This window comes from Crinia signifera, chromosome 4 (assembly GCF_055691185.1).
Source record: "Crinia signifera chromosome 4, ASM5569118v1, whole genome shotgun sequence".
Taxonomy (NCBI): Eukaryota; Metazoa; Chordata; class Amphibia; order Anura; family Myobatrachidae; genus Crinia; species Crinia signifera.
The window spans coordinates 311008376-311034240 of NC_139220.1; the positions used below are offsets into that span (position 1 = coordinate 311008376).

A 25865-nucleotide genomic window follows, 5' to 3' on the forward strand; every position below is an offset into this window, starting at 1 on the left:
TTATTAAACTGCCACCCTGTCTGCACCTACAGTGCCACTCTGCTTCCAAGATGAGCCATGTTGGAAGTTTAAGGTACACATTTAAGGTACACATGCCCACTGCTGTCACTTAGCTTAGTCATCCAGCTTCTGTACCTCGGTACAACCTTTTGTCCTAACTAAATGAAAACTATTTTGTGAGCTCTGAAGTGTTCAAAATTGACTAGAAATGAGTGGAAACTAAAGCTATTGAGGTTAGTAATACTTTAGGAGCAAAAACAGGTTAAAAATCCAGCTCCAAAACCAAAACCAGCAAGGGTGGTTTTGCCAAAACCAATCCAGATCCAAAACACTAAGGGAGATCCAGATCCAAAACCCAAAAACATGGCCGGCGCATATCCCTAGTATGTACAGAGGTTATGCGGCTGAGATGTGTAATTAGTGCATTGATGCGCCGTTGTAGAGTACAGCTAATGGTACCACCCTCTAAATGCCTGGCTACCCCTAGTAACCTGTCCTTGTCACACAGAGGGAATCTGCATTTGTGTCTGTAACAGGCATTTTATGATGTTTTGTTACAGATAAAGTGGTCGTCACCGTGGAAGTCACAGTTTATGTTGTGAATGAAGAGTTTACGGAAGAACTGGAGAACAACAATTCTGCCACATACAATAACTTCACCGAAAGGTTTACAGTACAGGTGGGTGGAGCTCCACATCACTCACACACACATATACCCAGCCCTGCCCCAGCCACCTCCTCACACGTATACACCATTCTTACCTACCCCCCCACCCCCCCACCTCCGAGTAGGCTGAGAGGCCCAAGTGGCTGTATAATGCTGGTAATATCGGCATTACATTGTGGGGGGCATGGCTGTAGTGATGTTTTCTGCCACCACACACCCAATACCACCCCTTACATCCACCCCATCCCCTGTCACAAGGCACCACCACAACAACACCCCCCACCCCTCAGCTTAGCGTTCCTGGATGCTCTTTCCCAGAGTGCCATGTGTTCTAAGATTCAAAATTTGATAGAGTGGAGAGACAGAAAGCACCAGCCAACCCCCAAGTAAGCTTCATTTTTCAAACACAGCCTGTAGCATGGCAGTTAGGAACTGATTGGCTGGTGCTTTTCCTCTCTCCACTTTATTACATTTTGAAGTTTAGTACATCTGGCCAGGAGAGCGCTTCCAGAAAATGTGCAAGCATGCTATACAACATCCAGCCACCCTCTCTTATACATATATACCCAGCCCTGCCCCAGCCACCCCCTCTTATACATATATACCCAGTCCTGCCCCATCCACCTCCCTCTCATACATACTGTATATACCCAGCCCTACCCTGGCCACCTCCCTCTCTTACATACAGTATATACCCAGCCCTGACTCCATCTCATACATATATACTCAGCCACCTCCATGTCATACATATATATATACCCAGACCTACCCCAGCCACCTCCCTCTCTTACATATATACCCAGCCCTGCCAAAGCCACCTCCATCTCATAAATAAATACCCAGCTATACCCCAGCAACTTCCCTCCCATACATTTATACTAAGTGAAAAAATTGAAATTGAGAAAAGTTGTGACTTGACTTGAATAAGAAAAGTGAAAAAGCATTTTGATCTGAGTCAACATCTTCTGTTCTGGCAAGAGACCTAAAGTTTCACTTTTTAGGTGAAAATAACAAAACCTATGAAGATGCTCCGATCTAGTTAAATTTATGTCAGGATGTCTTACAGTGGTTCATTAATATACTTTAGCATAGTAAAAAACAATACGCGACCGACCCGATTTTTACATTGGATCCAATGTTAAATGGTCTCTGAGACCCGATTTTACATTGGATCCAATGTTAAATGCCCCCCAGACCCCATTTTTAATTGTATACTCACCCTAATGGTTAATTATATGTGAAATACCCCCCCATTGTTAACGCCACCCCACTATAAACGCCAACCCAAAGCGTGGCGAGCGCAGCGAGCCCGCGAGGGGCGGCAGTACGCGTCCTCCAACCTTTTCATACCCCCACTATCCACGTCGGCGTGGAGTTGATCTTATATAGTGTGGCGAGCGCAGCGAGCCACCGAGCCCGAAGTGTGGCGAGCCCCGCGAGGGGACGCGCATTACTTCACAGGTATTACGCGTCCCCTCGCGGGGAGCGCTGCGCTCGCCACGCTTCGAGCTCGGTGGCTCGCTGCGCTCGCCACACTATATAAAATAAACTCCGCGCTGACGTGGATAGTGGGGGTATGAAAAGATCAGAGGACACGTACCACCGCCGCTCGCGGGCTCGCTGCACTCACCACGCTTCCGGTTGGCGTTCATTGTGGCGTGGCGTTAACAATGGGGGGGGGGGGGCATTTGACATAGAAATATAAGAAATAATAATAATAAACCGATTTTTTTATTGTAAGGGAAACGTCTTCGATGGTTAAAAATCGGGTCGGTCGGGTCTGATCGGGTCCCATCGCATACCTTAAGTTATGGTATGCGATGGGACCCGACGGGCGCCGTGCTAGGAAACAAGTACCGTTTATTTTAAACATGAATTGGTCTGAAAAACCGTTTTGCATCCCAAATGCTGGGAACATGAATGGGCTGCATTACAGCATATAATTATGCAAAGATAAGCCAATATATTAACAGTTAAATACGTTAAAGTGCATTATGATGTAATAAACAAATACATCTAATGTTTAGAAAAATAAAATCAAGAACATTGATTCAAAAATAACAGGTTAGTCATTCTATGAGTGGTGTCCAGCAGTACATATATGCCAATCACTAATTACTAGGCAGGATTGATCAGCAATACTTATTACACTTATTACAGCATAATGCACTTTAACGTATTTAAGTGTTAATATATTGGCTTATCTTTGGCATTATTATATGCTGTAATGCAGCCCATTCATGTTCCCAGCATAGGGGATGCAAAACTGTTTTTCTGTCAATAAACAGAAATGATATGTAAAATGATACATTAGACAGTTTACACTGTTACTTGTAATACTTATTGTAACAGTTACTGTTTTTCAATAACAGACTGCAACAGTGATTTCTTATTTATGTACACAGGATTGTCTATCTTTGTATATGCACTGCAAAGAGAGCAGCATAAATCCAATTTCATGTATTTCAGTGACACTGTGTGAAATATAACACTGCATAATGGCCCTTAATCTGACCTGATCGCAGTACAAATTTGTTCTCAAAATGGGCAAAAAAATGCTGCACTGCAGGTGGGGCAGATGTAACATGTGCAGAGAGAGCTAAGGTGGCCATACATCTACACATTTATTGTCCGATCTGTCTGGTTGGAACAAAATCCTGGTAATGGATGAGAGCAAATGACAGTTGACCATTTGCTTTAAAAAAACTGGAAAGCTGACAAACTGTCACTCATCCATAAACTATCATTCAGATATTACCAGGTGTTTGTTCCAACCTGCCCAATCTGACAATCGATCTGTAGATGTATGGCCACCTTTAAGGTGGCCCTACACACGCAGATTTATCTTCAGATCTGGCTAGTTGGAACAAAAACATGGTTATGGATGAGAACACATGACAGTTGACCATTTGCTTGGAAATGCTGGAAAACTGACAAACTGTCACTCATCCATAACCATGTTTTTGTTCCAACCAGCCAGATCTGAAGATAAATCTTACTAGTGTATGGGCACTTTAAGATTTGTGTGAGTTATTTTGTTTCTGTGCAGGGTAAATAATGGCTGCATTATTTTTACACTGCAATTTAGATTTCAGTTTCACCACACCCCACCCAAATGTAACTCTCTTAGCACGTTACATCTGCCCCACCTGCAATGCTGCATTTTTTTTGCCCATTTTGATAACAAATTTGTACTGTGATCAGGTCTGATTAAGGGCCATTATGCAGTGTTATATTTCACACAGTGTCACTGAAATTCCATTTAGAGTATTTGTGCTTCTTCTATTATAAACACGTTCAGGAGAAAACACACAACATTCACTATTGTGACCATGAAAATGGGTCAATTATTAGGGATTTTTTCTCCACCAAAGTCAGTCACTTTGCACTAGGACAAGCTCATACTGTTTTTTCAATACTAAAGTATATTAATGAACCACTCTAAGACATCCTGACATAAATTTAACTAGATCGGAGCATCTTCATAGGTTTCGTTATTTTCACCTAAAAAGTAAAACTAGGCCTCTTGCCAGAACAGAAGATGTTGGCTCAGATCAAAATGCTTTTGCACGTTTCTTATTCAGGTCAAGTCACAACTTTTCCACACTAGCCGATTTTGAATTTCTCAATTTCAATGTTTTCACTCCGCCCTAATATATACCCAGCACTGCACCAGCCACCTCCTTCTCTTACATATACATACCCAGACCTACCCCAGCCCCCTCCCTCTCATACATACATACAGTATACCCCAGCCACCTCCCTCTCATACATACATACATACATACAGTATACCCATCCACCTACTTCTCACATGCCTATGCACCATCCACCTCCCTCTCACGCACCTATACCCAAACCACCTCCCTCTCATACATACATATACCCCATCCACCTGCCTTTCACATGCCTATACCCAAATTACCTCCCTCTCACACACCCATACCCCAGCCTCCTCCCTCTCAAACACCTATACACCAGCCTCCTCTCTCTCACACACCTATACACCAGCCTCCTCTCTCTCACACACCTATACTCCTGCCACCGCCCTCTCATATACCTATACCCCAGCCCCTACCTCTCACACACTGTTACCACAGCCACCTTCCTCTCACACACCTATACCCCATCCCCCTACCTCTCACACACCTATACCGCAGACACCTCCCTCTCACACACCTATACACCAGCCTCCTCCCTATCACACACCTATACACCAGCCTCCTCCCTCTCACACACCTATTCACCAGCCCCTACCTCTAACACACTGTTACCATAGCCACCTTCCTCTCACACACCTATACCCCATCCCCCTACCTCTCGCACACCTATACCACAGCCACCTCCCTCTCACACACCTATACCGCAGCCACCTCCCTCTCACACACCTATACCGCAGACACCTCCCTCTCACACACCTATACCCCAGCCACCTCCCTCTCACACACCTATACACCAGCCACCTCCCTCTCACACACACCTATACCCCTGCCACCGCCCTCTCATATACCTATACCCCAGCCCTTACCTCTAACACACTGTTACCACAGCCACCTTCCTCTCACACACCTATACCCCATCCCCTACCTCTCACTCACCTATACCCCAGCCACCTCCCTCTCACACACCTATACACCAGCCTCCTCCCTCTCACACACCTATACCCCTGCCACCGCCCTCTCATATACCTATACCCCAGCCCCTACCTCTAACACACTGTTACCACAGCCACCTTTCTCTCACACACCTATACCCCATCCCCTACCTCTCACTCACCTATACCACAGCCACCTCCCTCTCACACACCTATACACCAGCCTCCTCCCTCTCACACACCTATACCCCTGCCACCGCCCTCTCATATACCTATACCCCAGCCCCTACCTCTAACACACTGTTACCACAGCCACCTTTCTCTCACACACCTATACCCCATCCCCCTACCTCTCACTCACCTATACCACAGCCACCTCCCTCTCACACACCTATACCGCAGCCACCTCCATCTCACACACCTATACACCATCCTCCTCCCTCTCACACACCTATACACCAGCCTCCTCCCTCTCACACACCTATACACCAGCCTCCTCTCTCTCACACACCTATACACCAGCCTCCTCCCTCTCTCACACCTATACACCAGCCTCCTCCCTCTCACACACCTATACCCCTGCCACCGCCCTCTCATATACCTATACCCCAGCCCCTACCTCTAACACACTGTTACCACAGCCACCTCCCTCTCACACACCTTTACACCAGCCTCCTCCCTCCCACACACCTATACCCCTGGCTCCGACCTCTCATATACCTATACCCCAACCCCTACCTCTCACACACTGTTACCACAGCCACCTTCCTCTCACACACCTATAACCCATCCCACTAACTCTCACACACCTATACCGCAGACACCTCCCTCTCACACACCTATACCCCAGCCACCTCCCTCTCACACACCTATACACCAGCCTCCTCCCTCTCACACACCTATACCGCTGCCACCGCCCTCTCATATACCTATACCCCAGCCCCTACCTCTAACACACTGTTACCACAGCCACCTTCCTCTCACACACCTATACCCCATCCCCCTACCTCTCACTCACCTATACCACAGCCACCTCCCTCTCACACACCTATACCCCTGACACCGCCCTCTCATATACCTATACCCCAGCCCCTACCTCTAACACACTGTTACCACAGCCACCTCCCTCTCACACACCTATACCGCAGCCACCTCCATCTCACACACCTACACACCAGCCTCCTCCCTCTCACACACCTATAAACCAGCCTCCTCCCTCTCACACACCTATACACCAGCCTCCTCTCTCTCACACACCTATACACCAGCCTCCTCTCTCTCATAAACCTATACACCAGCCTCCTCTCTCTCACACACCTATACACCAGCCTCCTCCCTCTCACACACCTATACACCAGCCTCCTCCCTCTCACACACCTATACCCCTGCCACCTTCCTCTCACACACCTATACCCCATCCCCCTACCTCTCGCACACCTATACCACAGCCACCTCCCTCTCACACACCTATACCGCAGCCACCTCCCTCTCACACACCTATACCGCAGACACCTCCCTCTCACACACCTATACCCCAGCCACCTCCCTCTCACACACCTATACCGCAGACACCTCCCTCTCACACACACCTATACCCCTGCCACCGCCCTCTCATATACCTATACCCCAGCCCTTACCTCTAACACACTGTTACCACAGCCACCTTCCTCTCACACACCTATACCCCATCCCCTACCTCTCACTCACCTATACCACAGCCACCTCCCTCTCACACACCTATACACCAGCCTCCTCCCTCTCACACACCTATACCCCGGCCACCGCCCTCTCATATACCTATACCCCAGCCCCTACCTCTAACACACTGTTACCACAGCCACCTTTCTCTCACACACCTATACCCCATCCCCCTACCTCTCACTCACCTATACCACAGCCACCTCCCTCTCACACACCTATACCGCAGCCACCTCCATCTCACACACCTATACACCATCCTCCTCCCTCTCACACACCTATACACCAGCCTCCTCCCTCTCACACACCTATACACCAGCCTCCTCTCTCTCACACACCTATACACCAGCCTCCTCCCTCTCTCACACCTATACACCAGCCTCCTCCCTCTCACACACCTATACCCCTGCCACCGCCCTCTCATATACCTATACCCCAGCCCCTACCTCTAACACACTGTTACCACAGCCACCTCCCTCTCACACACCTATACACCAGCCTCCTCCCTCCCACACACCTATACCCCTGGCTCCGACCTCTCACACACCTATACCCCTGCCACCGCCCTCTCATATACCTATACCCCAGCCCCTACCTCTAACACACTGTTACCACAGCCACCTTCCTCTCACACACCTATACCCCATCCCCCTACCTCTCACTCACCTATACCACAGCCACCTCCCTCTCACACACCTATACCCCTGACACCGCCCTCTCATATACCTATACCCCAGCCCCTACCTCTAACACACTGTTACCACAGCCACCTCCCTCTCACACACCTATACCGCAGCCACCTCCATCTCACACACCTACACACCAGCCTCCTCCCTCTCACACACCTATAAACCAGCCTCCTCCCTCTCACACACCTATACACCAGCCTCCTCTCTCTCATACACCTATACACCAGCCTCCTCTCTCTCACACACCTATACACCTGCCTCCTCCCTCTCACACACCTATACACCAGCCTCCTCCCTCTCACACACCTATACCCCTGCCACCGCCCTCTCATATACCTATACCCCAGCCCCTACCTCTACCACACTGTTACCACAGCCACCTCCCTCTCACACACCTATACACCAGCCTCCTCCCTCTCACACACCTATACCCCTGCCACCGCTCTCTCATATACCTATACCCCAGCCCCTACCTCTAACACACTGTTACCACAGCCATCTCCATCTCACACACCTATACACCAGCCTCCTCCCTCTCACACACCTATACACCAGCCTCCTCTCTCACACACCTATACACCAGCCTCCTCCCTCTCACACACCTATACACCAGCCTCCTCCCTCTCACACACCTATACACCAGCCTCCTCCCTCTCACACACCTATACCCCTGCCACCGCCCTCTCATATACCTATACCCCAGCCCCTACCTCTAACACACTGTTACCACAGCCACCTCCCTCTCACACACCTATACCCCTGCCACCGCCCTCTCATATACCTATACCCCAACCCCTACCTCTCACACACTGTTACCACAGCCACCTTCCTCTCACACACCTATAACCCATCCCACTAACTCACACACTTATACCGCAGCCACCTCCCGCTCACACACCTATACTTTATTCCCCTACCTCTCACTCAGCTATACCACAGCCACCTCCCTCTCACACACCTATACCCCATCCCCCTACCTCTCACACGCCTATACCCCAGCCACCTCAATCTCACACACCTATGACACACTGTGCCCCAGTACACATTGTATGACATGCTGTGCCCCCAGTACACATTGTATGACATGCTGTGCCCCCAGTACACATTGTATGACATGCTGTGCCCCCAGTACACATTGTATGACACACCGTGCCCCCGGTCCACATTGTATGACACACCATGCCCCCAGTATACATCGTATGACCTGCTGTGCCCCCAGTACACATTACATAACACCCTGTGGCTTCAGTACAAATTGCATGACACACTGTGGCCCCAATACAAATTGCATGACACTCCTTGCCCCAGTACACATTGCATGACACCTGTGGCCCCAGAACACAAACACATTGTATGACCCCCCCTTGCCCCAGTACACATTGTATGACCCCCCTTGCCCCAGTACACATGTATGACACTGTGACCCCAGTACATATGTATGACACTGTGACCCCAGTACATATGTATGACACTGTGACCCCAGTACATATGTATGACACTGTGACTCCAGTACATATGTATGACACATTATTCGGTTAAAACTTGTACTGAATATAAATATTTTGCTATGAAAATAACATAATGCTTAGGTGTTTTTTTTCTACTTATACTACTGGAATAATTTTGTGATCATTATAAGAAGTTCCTGTTTTTTCCTTCTTTTTTTGGGGACAGATGAATCAATTCTATAATACGAGACTTCCAGGCTTCGAAGCAATAAGAATCATTTCTGTAAGGTGAGAAATTTCATTGTCTCAGAGTTTCCCAAAAAGTTTGTGATTGGATGAATTGCTGCTACAAAGCTATTGCTAATGCGAGGTGACACATTCCGGAGCGAGACAGAGGAGGGAGGTAGAGGCACACAGCCTGGAGGAGCCGGAAGGCTGCAGCAACAGCGTCATCCACGGGATGAGGAGGCAGAAGCGGGGTAAGAGGGCTGGGGTACTGGACAGACTGCCACTCAGCACTTGTGGACCCTCAGCCCCAGCACTTTTAATTAGACTTTGCAAGCAGATGCTGATTCCAGGCAGACCACTTGTTGGGAAGGTCATGCCACGGATGAGCTACTGCCTGGATAGGTATTGTCCAAGATTGCTACCATCCTTATCATTACATCTTTTCCTTCACTCCCTCAAACAGATGGTTTAGGTGTATTAAGGCAGGGACATCTTCATTGAAAAACAGCTTTTTTATACCATCAACGATGATTCAATGGGGCTTCCCTCTTTCTCAGATGTCAACACACTTGCGGCTCCTCAGTCCGTTTGTTGATGAGTTTTTGCTGTTTGTTCATTTTTAACCCCTGGACAGGGCCGGATTTGCCGCTAGGCCCGTGAGGCACAGGCCTAGGGGCGGCAGGTAATATGGGCGGCAGGTAGCCTGAGTGACAGAGTGGTGAAAGCCCCAAGCGAGCCGCGCTCCAGCGTGGGCGATCGGGCAGCGGCATGTGACAAGCAGAACCGCCACCAACATGATTCATGTGGGCGGCTGTGCCGCCTGTCACTCACTGCTGCCCGCTCAGAGTCAGCCATGCACTTGCAAGCCTGAAGGTGCCTATACACGTTACAATTATTGTATACAATATTGTATACAATATCGCATCTCATCGCATATCGGTTTTGCGATGAGATCAGATGAGATGAGATCTAGTACAAAAAGTATGTGCTGCACATATTTTTTGTACTAGATCTCATCTCATCTGATCTCATCGCAAAACCGATATGCGATGAGATTCGATATTGTATACAATATTGTATGCAATAATTGTAACGTGTATGGGCACCTTGAGTGTCGGAGGGGCATGGCCGAGTATGAGGGGCATCTACAGGGAGTCTGGCGGCTGCACCATCCATAATCCCCCCTCTCCCCTTACCCACTTGGTCCAGTCCTGTTCTAGTGGCTTGCATGGGCGTCATGACGATGACGCTTAGCCGCACTGAAGTTTCTCATGCCGCCGAGGAACTTCACAGAGCACGGGAGTAGACTGCTCCGGAGTCCGGACACAAGTGTAATCAGCTGCTTTGAACACCCCACAGCCCCACCGCTAAACTTTCCCTACAGAAGAGACACCCTGACTCTACTGACAGTGAGTTACCGCTGGGTCCTAGAACCCCCTTTTGACAATCTTTGTACGGGTCACTTGTATACATGTGTATGTAAGCATATTAAGTGTGTATGTATATATGCATATGTATGTATATATGTGTGTGTAGGTATATATGTATGAGTATATATGAGTATGCACTGTATGTGTGTAGGTATATATATGTATGTTTATATGTGTGTAAGTACAGTATATATCGCATCTGTATGACCGGTGGTTGGAATGCCAGGGGTCAGAATACTGACACCAACATTCTAATGGAGGGAATTCCTCCCCCTGCACCCCTAACCCTCCCTTCCTGCTGCCTAAACGTGCCCATACACGGTACGTTTTGTGCCGTGGGAGGCGATGCACGCTCCCGTGCATCACACACTACAAAAAGAATGTGCTGCCTGTACTTTTTTAACTAGACCGCATTGCATCTAGTTTAAAATCCTTGGTGCTTTAGTATATCGCATGCATGTTGAACTAGATGCGATGCGATCTAGTTCAAAATGCATAGTTCGCAACTTGTATGGGCGGCCTAACCCTCCTCACTAGTGACTAACCCTAGAGATATCAGTGTATGGGGCCCCAAGATTGCTATTGCCAGCCCTGTGCACATGAATAATATTTGTGTTCCTGCATCCCAGTCCGGAGGGGGGGGGGGGGGTGTCAGCTGAGCCGATCCTCCGGGTCCAGGGGGGGTGGCAAAAAATATTGTGCCTAGGGTCGGCCTTACCCCTAAATCCGACCCTGCCCCTGGATGCCTACTTGGACTGTAGAGGACCGATCTATGCCGGAGGTAAGTATAATTTCTTTTTTCAGAGACCACATGATCAAGATGCGTAAGTATGTATGTATGTATGGAGAGTGTAATAAAATTGTACTTTGTTTGGTGTGTGGGTCAGTTCTTTCAGTATTGTTTCTGTAGTAGAACTTTAAGTCCCAGCATGCTGGTACTTGTAGTTCTACTGGTTTAAAACATAATAGTGCATCACCCTTAGTGGGCCACCATATGTTAGAACATGTAAGAGAAATATAGAGAAAAAAAAAGTGTAATACTCATATAAATTTTATTTAAATACTCAAATAAAATCCAATTACCCATAAAACATGAGAAAACAACTTCAATAAATTAGGATGGAAACTTTTACCAGACAAATGTATGTTATGCTCATCAGATCTTATTTGGCATGGTTTCTTTATCCCTTTTCCTCCAGTCACTCTTTACTTCGATGACCATAAACTCAGTAATGGATCCTGCATCTATTCTGTGCAGCCAGAGGGGCTGGGGGAATGGCTCACAGGGCCTCTGGACCATGCCCCCACAGCGTGAATATGGGGGCAAGGACAAGGAGACATGATTATAGGCCACGCCCCCTTTCTGCAAGCCTCCGGCGCGCGCCAATGTCCCTTTTAGTTGAGCCAGGAAGTTGGGAGGTGAACTACTTCTGGGTATTCATTCCCAGGTACATTTATTTAAAAAGACCTTTTAACAATTAGTATATTATTTCTATATATACACATAAATACTATACTCTTCTCCTTTATATGTAGCGCCTATATTTAATGCAGACAAATAGCGCCAAGCCTAAAAAAAAAATCTTAAATGAAAACCGCGAACTCTGAAGTACATCCTGGCCACTGGTGGAAAGGTAGTGGAATGCAAATTACATGGATCTCCTCTTCTCTGCGGGGTGCCCCCGCTGGAAGCAGAAGTGTGTACTGTGAAGTGCACCGTGGAACACAGCATTTCGGAACCCAGAAATGCAGCATATGAAAGCAGAAATACATCATGTTCATTTTCAAGAGGCACTGCATGTATCCTAAAACTGGATACATTTATATAAATAAGGTCTCACTATGAGATGTTCTCTATTGTATTCATGCTAGTAAAAGTCCATCATTCTTTTTTAATTCCACAGCTTCACTCCTTATTATAATAACCTACTGCCATCTTGTGGTTATTTTTGGATATTGCACCTTAAAAATATAAATATGAAAAGTACTGGACATATTTTTCAGTACTCTATTAAGTGTAGTATAGTGCTTTTATTGGAAAATATACATTTATACCATACATGCAAATTCAAGTGCATATACTAAAGTGCAAAAGAGGTAGGTGATATATATATATATATATATATATATATATATATATATATATATATATATATATATATATATGAATGTGCGGTGATGTCCTTTTTTAATATTTCTGAAATGTTCACTCATTCTGGTCTTAAATGCTCTACTTGTCCTCCCAATATAGATCAGATTACAACTACTGTACATTGGATTAAATATATGATGTTAGTTGTATGGCATGTCATGAAATGATTCAATTTATATGTTTTTCCATTTCTTGAAAATTTTTCGGGGGAAATTTACTAAGTTGTGTATTCTACTTCACATGTGATGTTGCTATGGGCAACCAATCAGAATCTACTACTTATTTATTTAGCACCCTCTAGAAGATAGTACACAGGATCTGATTGGTTGCCCATGTCCATTGGTTGTCCATAGAAGTAGAATACACATCTTAGTAAATTTTCCCCTTCGTATTTCCATTGAAATGTTGTAACTTCTCTACAGCTTTGACAGGTCCTGCACCGATGAAACCCTTTGCTTCACATAGGGTTCTTACTTGCTATTGGTAATGAGCTCGTTGTTAGTTTGGCTTTCAGATTCGGTACCTTCCTATTTATATATTTGGGAGATGTTGGTATCTTAGTTTTTATGTATCCATCTTTTTATGTTGTTTCTGGAATTGTGTAATGAAGGCATATTCTATTTTGTTATCTTGAGGATCATTTATATTTTTCTTCTTTATTTCTAGGAGCTGATCCCTTGATGTCTGTGCTATTTGTTCTTCTGGTTTTTCCAGGATTTCTGGGTCATATCCTTTCTGTTCAAATCATGTGATCATTTGGCCTGTTCTTTAAAGACTTCCACTTTACTACAATTTTTAAGTAAACATAAAAATTGGCCTTTTGGTACACTTTTTAGCCAGTTGCTACGATGTTCGCTTTTAGTTGATATATAGTTGTTCACATCTTTGGATTTATTATATGTTCTTGTCTCAATAGCTGCATTTCCATATTTCCATTTGGCTTGTGGTATAACTCAAGCATTATATTACGGTATATTGATTCTCATTTAGATTTTTACAAAATATCCTCCAAGTCTGTACTCTCACCTTCCCATACAAATAACACATCAATATATTCCATATGTATTCCTCTTCCCAATATGCCATGAAGAGGTCAGCGTAGCTTGGGGCAAATGTTGTGCCCATGGCCGTCCCAAAATTGTTGGTTATAAAGTCATTATAGAAGTCATTATTTGTGAGGATGAATTTTTTATTTTCACTTGGATAACTCAATCATTCAAATGCCTTTTTTACAGCCAATAGTCTCCTTTAATGAGGAATGTTTGTATATAGGGCCTTGACGTTGGCTGTAGCCAAATACATATTCTCTTTCCAATCAATGTTTTCCTCAATACAAAATGAGTTCATATTAGAAGGGATCAAATTCATCCTCACAAAAAATTACTTTTTTAATTGCGATTATTATAACTAACAAATTGGGATGGCCATGGGCACAATATTTTCTCCAAGCTACGCTAACCTCTTTATGTTTTATTGGGAAGAGGAATACATATGGAATAGCATAGCTTGGGGATCAGAATTGAAATTAAAAGCATGGCATAGATATATTGATGAGACTTGGAGGATTTTGTAAAAATCTAAATGAGAATCAATATATCTACTTGAGTTATGCCACAAGCCAAATGAAAATAAACTTTTTGGACCTCACCTTATATATTGAAAATCCAGCTATTGAGACAAGAACATGTAATAAACCCACAAACACGAACCACTATATATCATAAGAACTTGCTAAAAAGTGTACCTAAAAAGCCAAGTTTTACATTTCCGTTGAAATTGTAGTAACGTTGAAGTCTTTAAAAAACAGGCCAAACAAATGATCACAAATTCGAACAGAAAGATCAAATAGCACAGATGTCAAGGGATTAACTCCTAGAAATAATGAAGAAAAATAATAATGAACCTCAAGATAACAAAAATGGAATATGCCTTCATTACACAACTCTAGAATCAACATAAAAAGATGGAAAAAAGTATAAAAAAGCATTGCCACCTTTTTGAAAACTAAGATTCCAACATCCCCCAAATGTATATACAAGAAGGTACCGAATCTGAAAGACAAACTAACTATTGCATTACCAATAGTGAGTAAGAACCCTATATGAAGCAAAGGGTTTCATCGGTGCGGGACCTGTCACAGCTGTAGAGAAGTTACAACATCTCAATGAAAATACAAAGAGTTTTCAAGAAATTGAAACACATATAAATCGAACCATTTAATGACATGCCATACAACAAACATAATATATTTAATTGAATATAGTTGTAATATGATCTATATTGGGAGGACAAGAATGAGTGAACATCTCAGAAATATTAAAAAGGGCATCACCGCACATTCATTGTCCAACTATTTTAAAGAACATCATAACTGCTCTACAGGATCTACTGTATTACTAAGTTTCTGGCTGTCGAACAAGTAAAGAGTTCCTGGAGGAACAGGGACAAAGAAACCATGCCAAATTAGATCTGATGAGCCTTACTTATACATTTGTCTGGTAAAAGTCCCCATCCTAATTTATTGGAGTGGTTTTCTCATGTTTTATGGGTAATTGGATTTTATGATCCATGTTAAATAAAATGTATATGGGACGTATTACAGTATTCTTTTCTCTATATCACACTTATATGTTTTAACATATAATGGTCAACTAAAGGTGAAGACTTATACTACTTTCAGACCGCAAATACCGTGTCGCACACGGGATTAGGACACAGGTCCCATCCCCAGAGCAACACGGCAATGCGGTCTGAAAGTTCCGACACCGACACGGCATATTGCAGAGTCGGTGACGTCACATGGGGCGGTGCTGGGCGGCGGCGTGTCATTGGGGGCTCGGGAGGAGGCAGTACTTGGAGCTGACAGTGCTTCCTCCTCCATACTGTGAACGGGACACGGGTCGCTCGACCCAGGCACCCGTTCACACTGCACTTGACACAGGTCATAGCCGTGTTCAACCCTGGTCATTACCAGGGTTGAACACCCGTGTTGCTCGACCCGTGGTGGCCTTTTCAGACCGCACCGTGACCCGTGTTTAGGCCCCGCGAACACGGCAATAAGCCGTGTTCGGAGTGCGGTCTGAAAGCGGTATAACTAAAAAAGGGAAGTAGTATTTGTACCCCTTGCATGATTCATTATTACTTTTTAAAACATCTGTGTTCAGTCTCTTTTCTCACTTTTTCTTTCATGTTACTAATATTTCAGCTATTAGAAAGATGTATACTGTAGCTTTGAATAGGGAAGTGTAGCATTTGGGGGTTCTTTAACATCAGTGCCATAAAGAAGAACACCCATTTCTATTTGTATACATATATCCTTTATTGGGTGGCTCCCCGCTCCCCCAGGGACCCAGCCAGCTCTGGACAGTCAGGGTGACATGATTTGGCCAGGGAACATGTATCAAAAGTTTCCCTTGGCTGTGGCATGCACCGCTTGCTGTTGGAGCCCGTGTCCTGGATATTAACATTAGGGGGGACCGGTTTAAGAGCGGTTTCCTGCAGGGGAACTCCATTAGATTTTTACATGGTGTTCGGGAAACCAGGACCGGCTCAAAGAGCCCATAGCTGGTTATGCTTGTGGGGGAGGGGAGGATCCCATGGCATTTTTTTTTTATTATTTTGTTTATTTTTATTTATATTTAAAATTTTTACACAGAGAAAAAAGAAATACAAATGATAGTGAGCGCTGATTAAAATATTCTACACTGCAGCTGTACCAAAAGGGGCAATTACCTAAACCCCTTAGAGTGAACCAAGCAAAAAAGAAAAAAAGGAGTATGGTACAGCGCTGTGTTGAATATAAATGTAAATTTATTTTAAAAAGTATACAATTTCATGGCCAACAATAGACAGACAAGACTTACAACATATATAAAGCTGTTAGTCCATTCCCATCTCAACCAAACTGGTTAGTGATTCATTGCATGCATGCAAACGCTTGTTAATTGTATATCCAAAGCTTAGATTAATTATAGCTCAAGAGTTAATTTTTGTTGTGCACATGCAAAGAGAAAATATACTTAGGTTTGTCACCAGTCTTGAGGCATGGATGGGGTATTTCTTTAAGGCTTTTGTAGAAACCAAGATGTTATCTCCGACCGTTGGTGCAGTCCCTATTGTACGGTCATATCTAAGAACAGTTGCAAACAGACACCAACCAACTGTTCTTAGATATGACCGTACAATAGGGACTGCACCAACGGTCGGAGATAACATCTTGGTTTCTACAAAAGCCTTAAAGAAATACCCCATCCATGCCTCAAGACTGGTGACAAACCTAAGTATATTTTCTCTTTGCATGTGCACAACAAAAATTAACTCTTGAGCTATAATTAATCTAAGCTTTGGATATACAATTAACAAGCGTTTGCATGCATGCAATGAATCACTAACCAGTTTGGTTGAGATGGGAATGGACTAACAGCTTTATAGATGTTGTAAGTCTTGTCTGTCTATTGTTGGCCATGAAATTGTATACTTTTTAAAATAAATTTATATTTTACACAGAGAAGCCTGCACAGATCTGACTGATCCGCACAGGCTTCAGCTCAATACAGATGCCAAATGTGTCGCATGCCAAATTCAGCAGTACGAATGTTAGCCAATGAGCCGACCACCATAGAACTCATGGCCATATATACGACCGAGTTCTATCAATGGTGTACTCATTTGTACAGCCAAATATGGCTGAAGTTGCCATTTGTAAAAACGACAAATCAACTGAATTCGGCTGATAGTAAATTAGCTAATACCCAGATTAATGCCCTTATTTTAAATCAAATTGGTACGAATGGGTGCATTTGATCTTAGTAAATTTAACCCTTAGACTGATTTTGCCATTCAAAGTTGGAGTTCAAAGCTGAAGTTTGCCTCTGAAACAAAAGAAGTTATATTGATTATATTTTTTAGTGTTTTTTTTACTTTACTTTTTAGTGAAAAATAAAAAAATGATCAGAATCATACTCAACGCTTAAGTCAAGTACACAGGAAGCCCGTCTCAGAATATGAGCTTTGGTTGGCAGTCCATAGGACAACCACTATTGGTTCTCATAGACAAAGCAAAATAATGATACAATAATGATCTACACATAAAGATGTCAACATGAATCTTCGCAATTTTTCACGTGTACTACGATGGGAACGTAAAATGTGCTAAAAGCAGCAATAGCGGAGCAATGAGACCCTTGCGAAGTGGCGCAGTACACTAATTGGGGGTCCATATGTTCAAATCTACATATTGACACAAAACAGTGAATAACTCGTCAATCTTTTTTTTGTGCTGGACACATTTCTCATATCAACTTGGACATGTCGACCTTTTGGATGGCAGTGGCCATCCCCTCTATCGACCTAATTACTCTTGACCCTATGATACATATCATACTTTATATACTACTAATATTATAGTACTATTAATGATTTTCCATGCTGGATTGGGTGCAATAGTGATGAAATGTTGACAACATGTTACAATGTACCTGGTGGCCCAGCGGTGACTTACCATCTCTTGGTGGCTGCAGAGGCATCTTCTGTTTCCTGGAGGATGCTAAAAACACTCAGTCCATGGGAACTGAAGGGAACCGATGAATTCACATGGGTTTCCTTCCCTCGACTGCAAAGTCCCAGTGACTTATAACATTTGGAGTCCCAGCAGCCAATCTGGGAGTACTGAATAGGCAGCAGTTTCCAGCCCTGACCCTTGGGTGACCTGGGGGAACCCTATTTTGGTGGGTCACCACTCCCCCAGGGTGACTAATTGGGTGGAATGTCACGGCCGCTGGGATCTATATAAAGGTGTCCACCGACTGTGGCATTTAATAACTGACAAGTGGAGCCAGGACCAGTCCAAGAGCCTGATACTGGTTCTTGAAATACGGGGGAACCCCTACTTAATTTTTTTCCCGTATTTTTGGAACCAGCTCCAGCTTAAAGAGCCTTGGGCTGGTTATGCTTAGGAGGAGGGATACCACTCAGGTTTTTTTTAAACCTTCCTTCCGTATTTTGAGCTGATACCAACGATAGTAAATTTCCCAGTTGTTCTGGGGCCTATGGATAGTTCTGCCAAGTTTAGCTGATGGTCCATTGATTCGTACTGCGATTTTTATTTGTAAATAAGCAAGATCAGCAGATTTTTGTGTTTTATAAATTTCCCATGTGCGGTTCTCGGCCGGGAATGACTGATTTGTTACCTCATTCGAGTAAATTTGCCTCTAAGAGACTCTTCATTCCAACATTATTATTTAATCCATTTTCTCCCACCTCTCTCCTTAGTAAAGGAAGTATTCGCGTGGACCATGGCGTACGTCTAGAGGTTGCCGGTGACAGGGTCATGGAACAACATGCGGAGGCAGTGGAAAAACTTTATGAAATCTTTAGAAAAGAAAATTGTTCTTCTGCTGTCTACAGAGAAGGTGAGCAGAGGATTGCATGCCGCCATGTCCTTATACTATTTGATTGGCCAAAGAGGCTTACTTATACGGAATAAGAGTGGTCGATGATAGGTTGACAGATTGTCAACATTTATCATGCCATTCATAATATTGATGTTGGCCATGTGTTAGAATGTCCACATCTCTTCATTGGTGGCCCATTAGTGACTTACCTACTTATGGCTACAGGGTCTCAAGTGACATCTTATAGGCTATTTCACACGCTCCGGCTCCTGCCGGGCGGCGAAACCCCGCACGGCTTTTGGCCAAAAGCCGTGCGGCACACAGTAGTTAATAATGGAGATGATTGTGTCCATTCACACGGGGCGGCCACGGCCCGGCCGTCCGGTTGCAGCCAGATCCCACCACTGGAAAGGACGGCTGCCGGGCTGTGGCCATCCCCTCCATTGTAAACTCAGTGCGGCACGGCTTCTTGGCCATGTGGGGATTCGCCACCCGGCAGGAGCCGGAGTGTGTGAAATAGCCCTATCGGTCCTGGTGCTCATGTGACCATCACTTCTTGGTCAAACCTTTGATTTTCCAGCCTTTTAGTGAGTATTACACCACTCCAATTTCTATAGCACAGTCCCATTTTTTTAAGGACTCTCCCACTGTCCCATCCGCGGGAAGCAGTGTCTGCAGATTGGATTGGGACAATTGGGAGACCCCTTGTAACTCGCTACTCTGCTAAGCATAAACGTGCTGGGGGCATGGACAGCAGTTTATAGGATGGTGAGTTCCAAAATACAAGTCCAGGATTTTGGGAGGCATGCCTCATCCCTACACCTCCCTCTAGTGCCTAACCCTAACCTTCTTGGCTGCAGCATAAAGGCCACCATACACTTCCCGTAGGTAGAAGACACATAAGATTTCACTTGAACTCCCCAGCAGCTACCTGGGCGGCAGGATCACATATGATGCACAGTATACAGTCCTTTTGCATACGATGAATGCAATCCCAGCCAAAGCTGTTGGAGGCTGCCGGATCCGATCAATCTCGATTGCATCCCTTTGCGATATCAGGCTCCAACCTGATGCACACGGAACCGCTCTTCGGATTGGAATCTGAGACAAAACACATACGATTTGCCATATTTCACCTGATTTCTCAGCCCAATGTGTTGAAATCTGGTAAAAAAAAGGACCCAGATCGTATAATTGTATGGCCACCTTAACACTTCTGTTGACATTTTACTTGTCAAAATATTGAGAATGTCAAAATCATAATTATTGTTATGGTGTCGACATTATGAGCTTATAAAAGGCACAGGTTACTGCAGTTCTGTCGCTCAGAAAATACTTCAGAGATGAACATTTCGAAAATCCGTCCATTACAAGAGGGGATTCCACCGCCAGTGGTGTCGAGGGGAGGGCGAGCGGGCATGCTGTGTGCTGAGCAGGAGACAGAGACAGCGGCAGCCTGTCCTCTCTCCCTCTCATTTTTTCTTTCCCACAAGGCATGGTCATGCCCCGGAGGCCCCGCCCCTGCACAATGGCCACACCTCCTCCATTTTACCAGGCCCCTGTCCACTGCCATTATTTGTGCATCACAGCAATAAGAATTGGAAGTGGCTGAGCAAATGGGCGATTAATAATATTTCTTGCAGTCTTGTGCGGTTGCCTCATGTGACAAATCCAACCCTATCCTAATCTACTATTAACTTGGGGTGACAAATAACAATATTTAAGATTAAAATTGTACATTTCACTTTCAGGTATTTTGTGCTTTAACTCAAGCAGGACGGAGATCAACCACGAAGTCGTTATATCGGGTAATATGTTTATCACGTTGTAGGAATCTCAGCAATCGATTGTTTACCTTGTAAGAACTAGGCACATTCCAACATGCACTAGGTTGACATTGAAAAAGGTCAACAGAAACAAACTGTCGACATGCCGATGATCCACACAAGAAATGGTTGACATAAGTTTTTCACAATTTTTCCATTGTATTGGACATTATTCATGCTTTCCTATACTGATTAAGTAGCGTGCCGAGCACAGCGGTAGCGGAGGGAGGTACCTGGCTCAAAGCAAGCTATGCGAGGGTACGCACTACTCTAATCAGGGGGCAACGTGCTCATGTGTTGACATTGACATAAAAAAAAAAAACAGAAAAATGCTTGTTGACCTTTTCACGTGTCGACATTTTCAGAGTTGACAATTTGCTTGTGTTGACATTTTGTCAAGGTCAACCTTGTGCATGTTGAGTTTTTGGTGTCGCCCTATTGAATGTCTACCTAAACGTTGTCCGTGAGCTAAATTTACTAAAGGTGAAAGTTTGTATAAGTGTGGGATGTTGCCAATAGCAACCAATCAATCAGATTCTAGCTATTATCAGAGGAGGATCCAGATGCGGGGCTGCCGCTCAGTTCAAAACTCAAATAGGTGAGGCACACCAACTGCCATTCCTAGCTGACTCACTGGCAGTTGGTGTTTCTCCCCTATTTGTATTTTGGACTGTGATGGAGCCATCACAACTGATAAGTATAATCTTATTGGTTGCTAGGGGCAACATGCCACACTTCAAAAAATTCTCATTCTCTTCAGAAACTTACCCCTTAGGGCGCTTTGAGGGCTGAGGGGATGATTCAGAGCTGATCGCTGGGCTGATAATCTTTGGAGCCCAGCGATCAGTTGGCCACCTCACCACTCAAGTAAAATCCCGTGAATGCAATCACAGCCGCACACCTACTGTATGGGGAGTCCCATTTGGAATCACTTGCCATCTAGTGGGTTCCCCCCTACCCATTGTGCAGTGCCATGTAAGCCAAGACGTACTCAGTGCTGTGATGACCGTGGGGAGATTGGGGCCAATGCTGGCATCAGTGTCCTTCCCACCCAATGGCCGGGAGCCGTCTGCATTTACCGGGGCACTCCCAGAACATGCCAGTGTGTCGCCCACTAACAGCCGCTGGCTGTCAATCAAGTTGCGAATGGGCAGCAATGATTATCCATCGCTGGCTTTGTTTGCATGGACGACTATGATCCGTGCGCATGTCCAGGGCTGCAAATTTGCTGCTGTGCATTGTAATCTGAATCGGGGCCTGAGTTTGGGAACCACTGTTGTAGTTAAAATAATAAAATAATGTAAATGACTGGGGAAATGTAGGATTTCCCACTGTCAGTAAAATTAGTGGCAGCTTGTAAAAAGAACACTGCAGGACCAGTTCCAACTCCGCTTTGTAAATATTGGCCCTTATTCTGGTTCACTCGCAAAAGGCAAATTCCTTCTCAAATAGACAAAACCATGTGCACTGCAGGAAGGGGGGGGGGGGGCAGATGTAACCTGTGAAGAGAGAATTAAAGTGCGTACACACGTACAGATTTTTCTGTGTGATCTATCTGGTGGGGACAAGAACATGGAAATTTATGAGAGCAAATGACAATCAAAAAATTGTTCCCAAATGTTTGAAAACAGACAGTGATCAGTCAGACAAATTGTTTAATCATTCTGATATAACAAATTTATCAAAGCATATATTTTTTTCTGTTTTCCTGCATTTGGGTTGGAAATTTTTGATTCTGATATGCTCCCATACAGTTCCGAGTTTTAGTTCCCACCAGATAGATCAGATAGATTGGACAGAAAAATCTGTACGTGTGTATGCACCTTTAGATTTGGGTGAGTTATTTTGTTTCTGTGCAGGGAAAATACTGACTTCTTTATTTTTACACTGCAATGGATATCAGGTTGAAGTAAAACCCCTCCCAAATCTTATTCTCTCGGCAGAGGTTACAGCTGCCCCCCCCCCCCCTCCCATTTGAGAAGGAATTTGCCTTTGCGAGTGAACCAGAATAATGGCCATTGTCTTAATCACTTTCCAGTCTGTATTTGTCACAATAGATTTTGGGGAAGAGAAGATGCTGGAAATACCCTGTTTAGTACAGCAAGTAGGGTTTTCTGACTATGGGCCTTATTCAGATCTGAGCTAAGTACAAATTTGTTCAGAAAATGGGCAAAACCATGTGCACTGCAGGTGGGGCAGATGTAACATGTATAGAGAGAGTTAGATTTGTGTGAGTTATTTTGTTTCTGTGCAGGGTAAATACTGGCTGCTTTATTTTTACACTGCAGTTTAGATTTCAGTTTCAGCACACCCCACCCAAATTTAATTCTCTTTGCACAGGTTACATCTGCCCCACCTGCAGTGCACATGGTTTTGCCCATTTTCCAAACAAATTTGTGCTGAGCTCAGATATGAATAAGGGCCTATGTGTTGTTTTTATCACTCTCTGGGGTGTATGCAATGTGCCGCCGCTATTTGTGACATGGGAAATGGCGGCAGCTCCCTATTCAATGCTGTCTTTAATGACAGCATTGAATTGGGATCACAGCGGAACGGGCCCCACCTTAGAAGCTGTTGGGCCCATTCTGTCGATAACGGCCGTGGATTGTCGCAATTCCGGCCGCAGATCAACAATCCACGGCCGTTTTAGCGGCCACGCCCCCTTTGCACAGAGTGGCAGGCGGGACATTGAACCCCATCTGTCGTTCTGCGGTCAATTAGACCGCAAACGGGCCAGGATCACAGCTGTCAGAGGGGATGGACAGCCGTGATGCCAGATTGCATATCCCCCCCCCCCCCTTGCACGATAGAAAAATAATTTCAGAGAGAAAAGTAAAAGCCAGGGGGCGGACCTAGCAACACCAGGGGGCGGACCTTGTGTCACCAGGGGGTGGACCTAGCAACACCAGGGGGCGGACCTAGCAACATCATAGGCCTCTACAGTATTTTGATAAGCAAGCAGATGTGGGTTTGGGCATGAAATATGGTTCTGTATTAATATGGCCAGCAACCAATTAGAAAAATATCTCTGCGGATCACCTGCACTGTAGTCCTCAAAGGGTTATATGGTTTTGCCATGTGCCCTATTTGTATAAAGCTCAAAACATCTAACTTACTTTCCGGAGGAGGAGGGGGGAGGAGGACAGACGCAAGAACGGAGAGGATAATATTATTGTGGCAACTCTGCTGCTGCTTGCCGGGCACTGTTTACTTTTAGGCTAGTGAGTAAGGGGATATCTGCTGTGCAGGGAACTCACACTTAGAAGCCTAGATGAGTATCCAAAATAAGGCAAGTGATAGGAATTGTGGCATAAACCTCCACAGTCAAAAGTGCTGCTTTTCCCCACTTGCCAACAGGCATAGATGGGGAATGAGCCCAGAAGGGGGGTAAAATGTCGGAGAAGAGCACACTTGTTGCCCTGCACCACCGTTACCTTAGTGCTGCAGTGTGGAAAGCAGCAGTCTCAGTGTGCTGCCTGAAAGCCGGAGGCGGCTGCCACTGTGTGCTGCTGCAGGAAAAGACTTCACTACTAGCTGTACACTGCCTGCTGTACAATCACCTGTTGCTGCTAGGGGCGGTTTCACTTGCACGCTGTACTGTGTGCTGCATGCGGAGAACGGGGAGGTTTACTAGCTGATGCAGGTGTTGCCGCGGTGTGTAAGGCGCGGGTTTATCATGTCAGTAGCGTCATCGCGCATGCGCAGTACACATATCAGGGCCGCAAGCAGCAGCTGCGGGAGAAAGGGGTCCTCTTCCGGGAGTCCGTGAGATGTCACAAGATTTGGGAGTCTCACGGATATCCCGGAAGAGTCGGCAACCCTGGATTAGACTGCATATACCAGAGCATAACTCTGGAATGCCTGGAACAGTTTACACCAAACTTGGTTCATATATGACTTACAATCTGGAAAAAAAAATACAGTGGGGGTAAGACACTCCTAGCAACTCTGTGCGTGGGGGTCCCAGGAACCCCCCAAAAAGGGACTCGTCACTACCCTGACCCACAGTGTGGTTCAGGGATGCAAGATATGGCAGAGTTGCATAACGTTAAAGGGGTAGAGAACATGGGGTTTAAGAAAAAACTGTGATCAGAATCGGGAGCTCACCGCAGACAAAACAAAAGCATAATAATGTTCAACTAATGCTAATTGCACAACCAAACCCCAGCAACACCTTTAAATCTTTCTTTCCCCATAGATTTGTGTTCTGAACTGAGTATAATCCCCGAAGACTTCCGGAAATACTTTTATGGTGTCATCGTGCCAACGAACGTCTTCATGTGTGTAACCAACTGCAGTAGATATAACCAAGATTTCATAAACTGCAACAACGGACTGTGTGTGACAACAAAGGAGGGACCCAGCTGCAAGTAGGTTAAACCTTAATTACTTCTTCCCAAATGCCCTTGACTTCATCCATATCTTGTGTTCCACCTCCTATTGGGTGGCCAAACAGGTCCTCAAGAGATACCAAAAGATAATGTTGTCCAAGCCACCTGTGGATCTGTAGAATGTGTCAGATAGAAATTAATGCAGTTAGTAATGACCAGACCTGTGCAGAAGCTAGATGGCCTGGGGAATGTGACAGTTAGTAATGACTGCACCTGTGCACCAGCTAGGCGGTCTGGGGAATGTGTTAATTAGTAATGGCTACACCTGTGCACCAGCTAGGAGGTCTGGGGAATGTGACAAATAGTAATGACCAGACCTGTGCACCAGCTAGATGGCATGGGGAATGTGA

At 45.0% G+C, this 25865-nt stretch overlaps 1 protein-coding gene across 18 annotated transcripts in view; it reads left to right on the plus strand.

Moving 5' to 3' along the window:
* Positions 1-25865, plus strand: part of LOC146075814 (uncharacterized) — a 122893-nt gene that overhangs the window by 85481 nt on the left and 11547 nt on the right. For all 18 annotated transcript variants that reach the window (XM_083185432.1, XM_083185436.1, XM_083185441.1 and 15 more), the window contains 5 exons: positions 561-679; positions 9323-9384; positions 19177-19316; positions 21050-21106; positions 25323-25494. In XM_083185432.1, coding sequence (XP_083041558.1) covers positions 561-679; positions 9323-9384; positions 19177-19316; positions 21050-21106; positions 25323-25494 — 550 coding nt within the window. The remainder of the gene's footprint in view (positions 1-560; positions 680-9322; positions 9385-19176; positions 19317-21049; positions 21107-25322; positions 25495-25865) is intronic.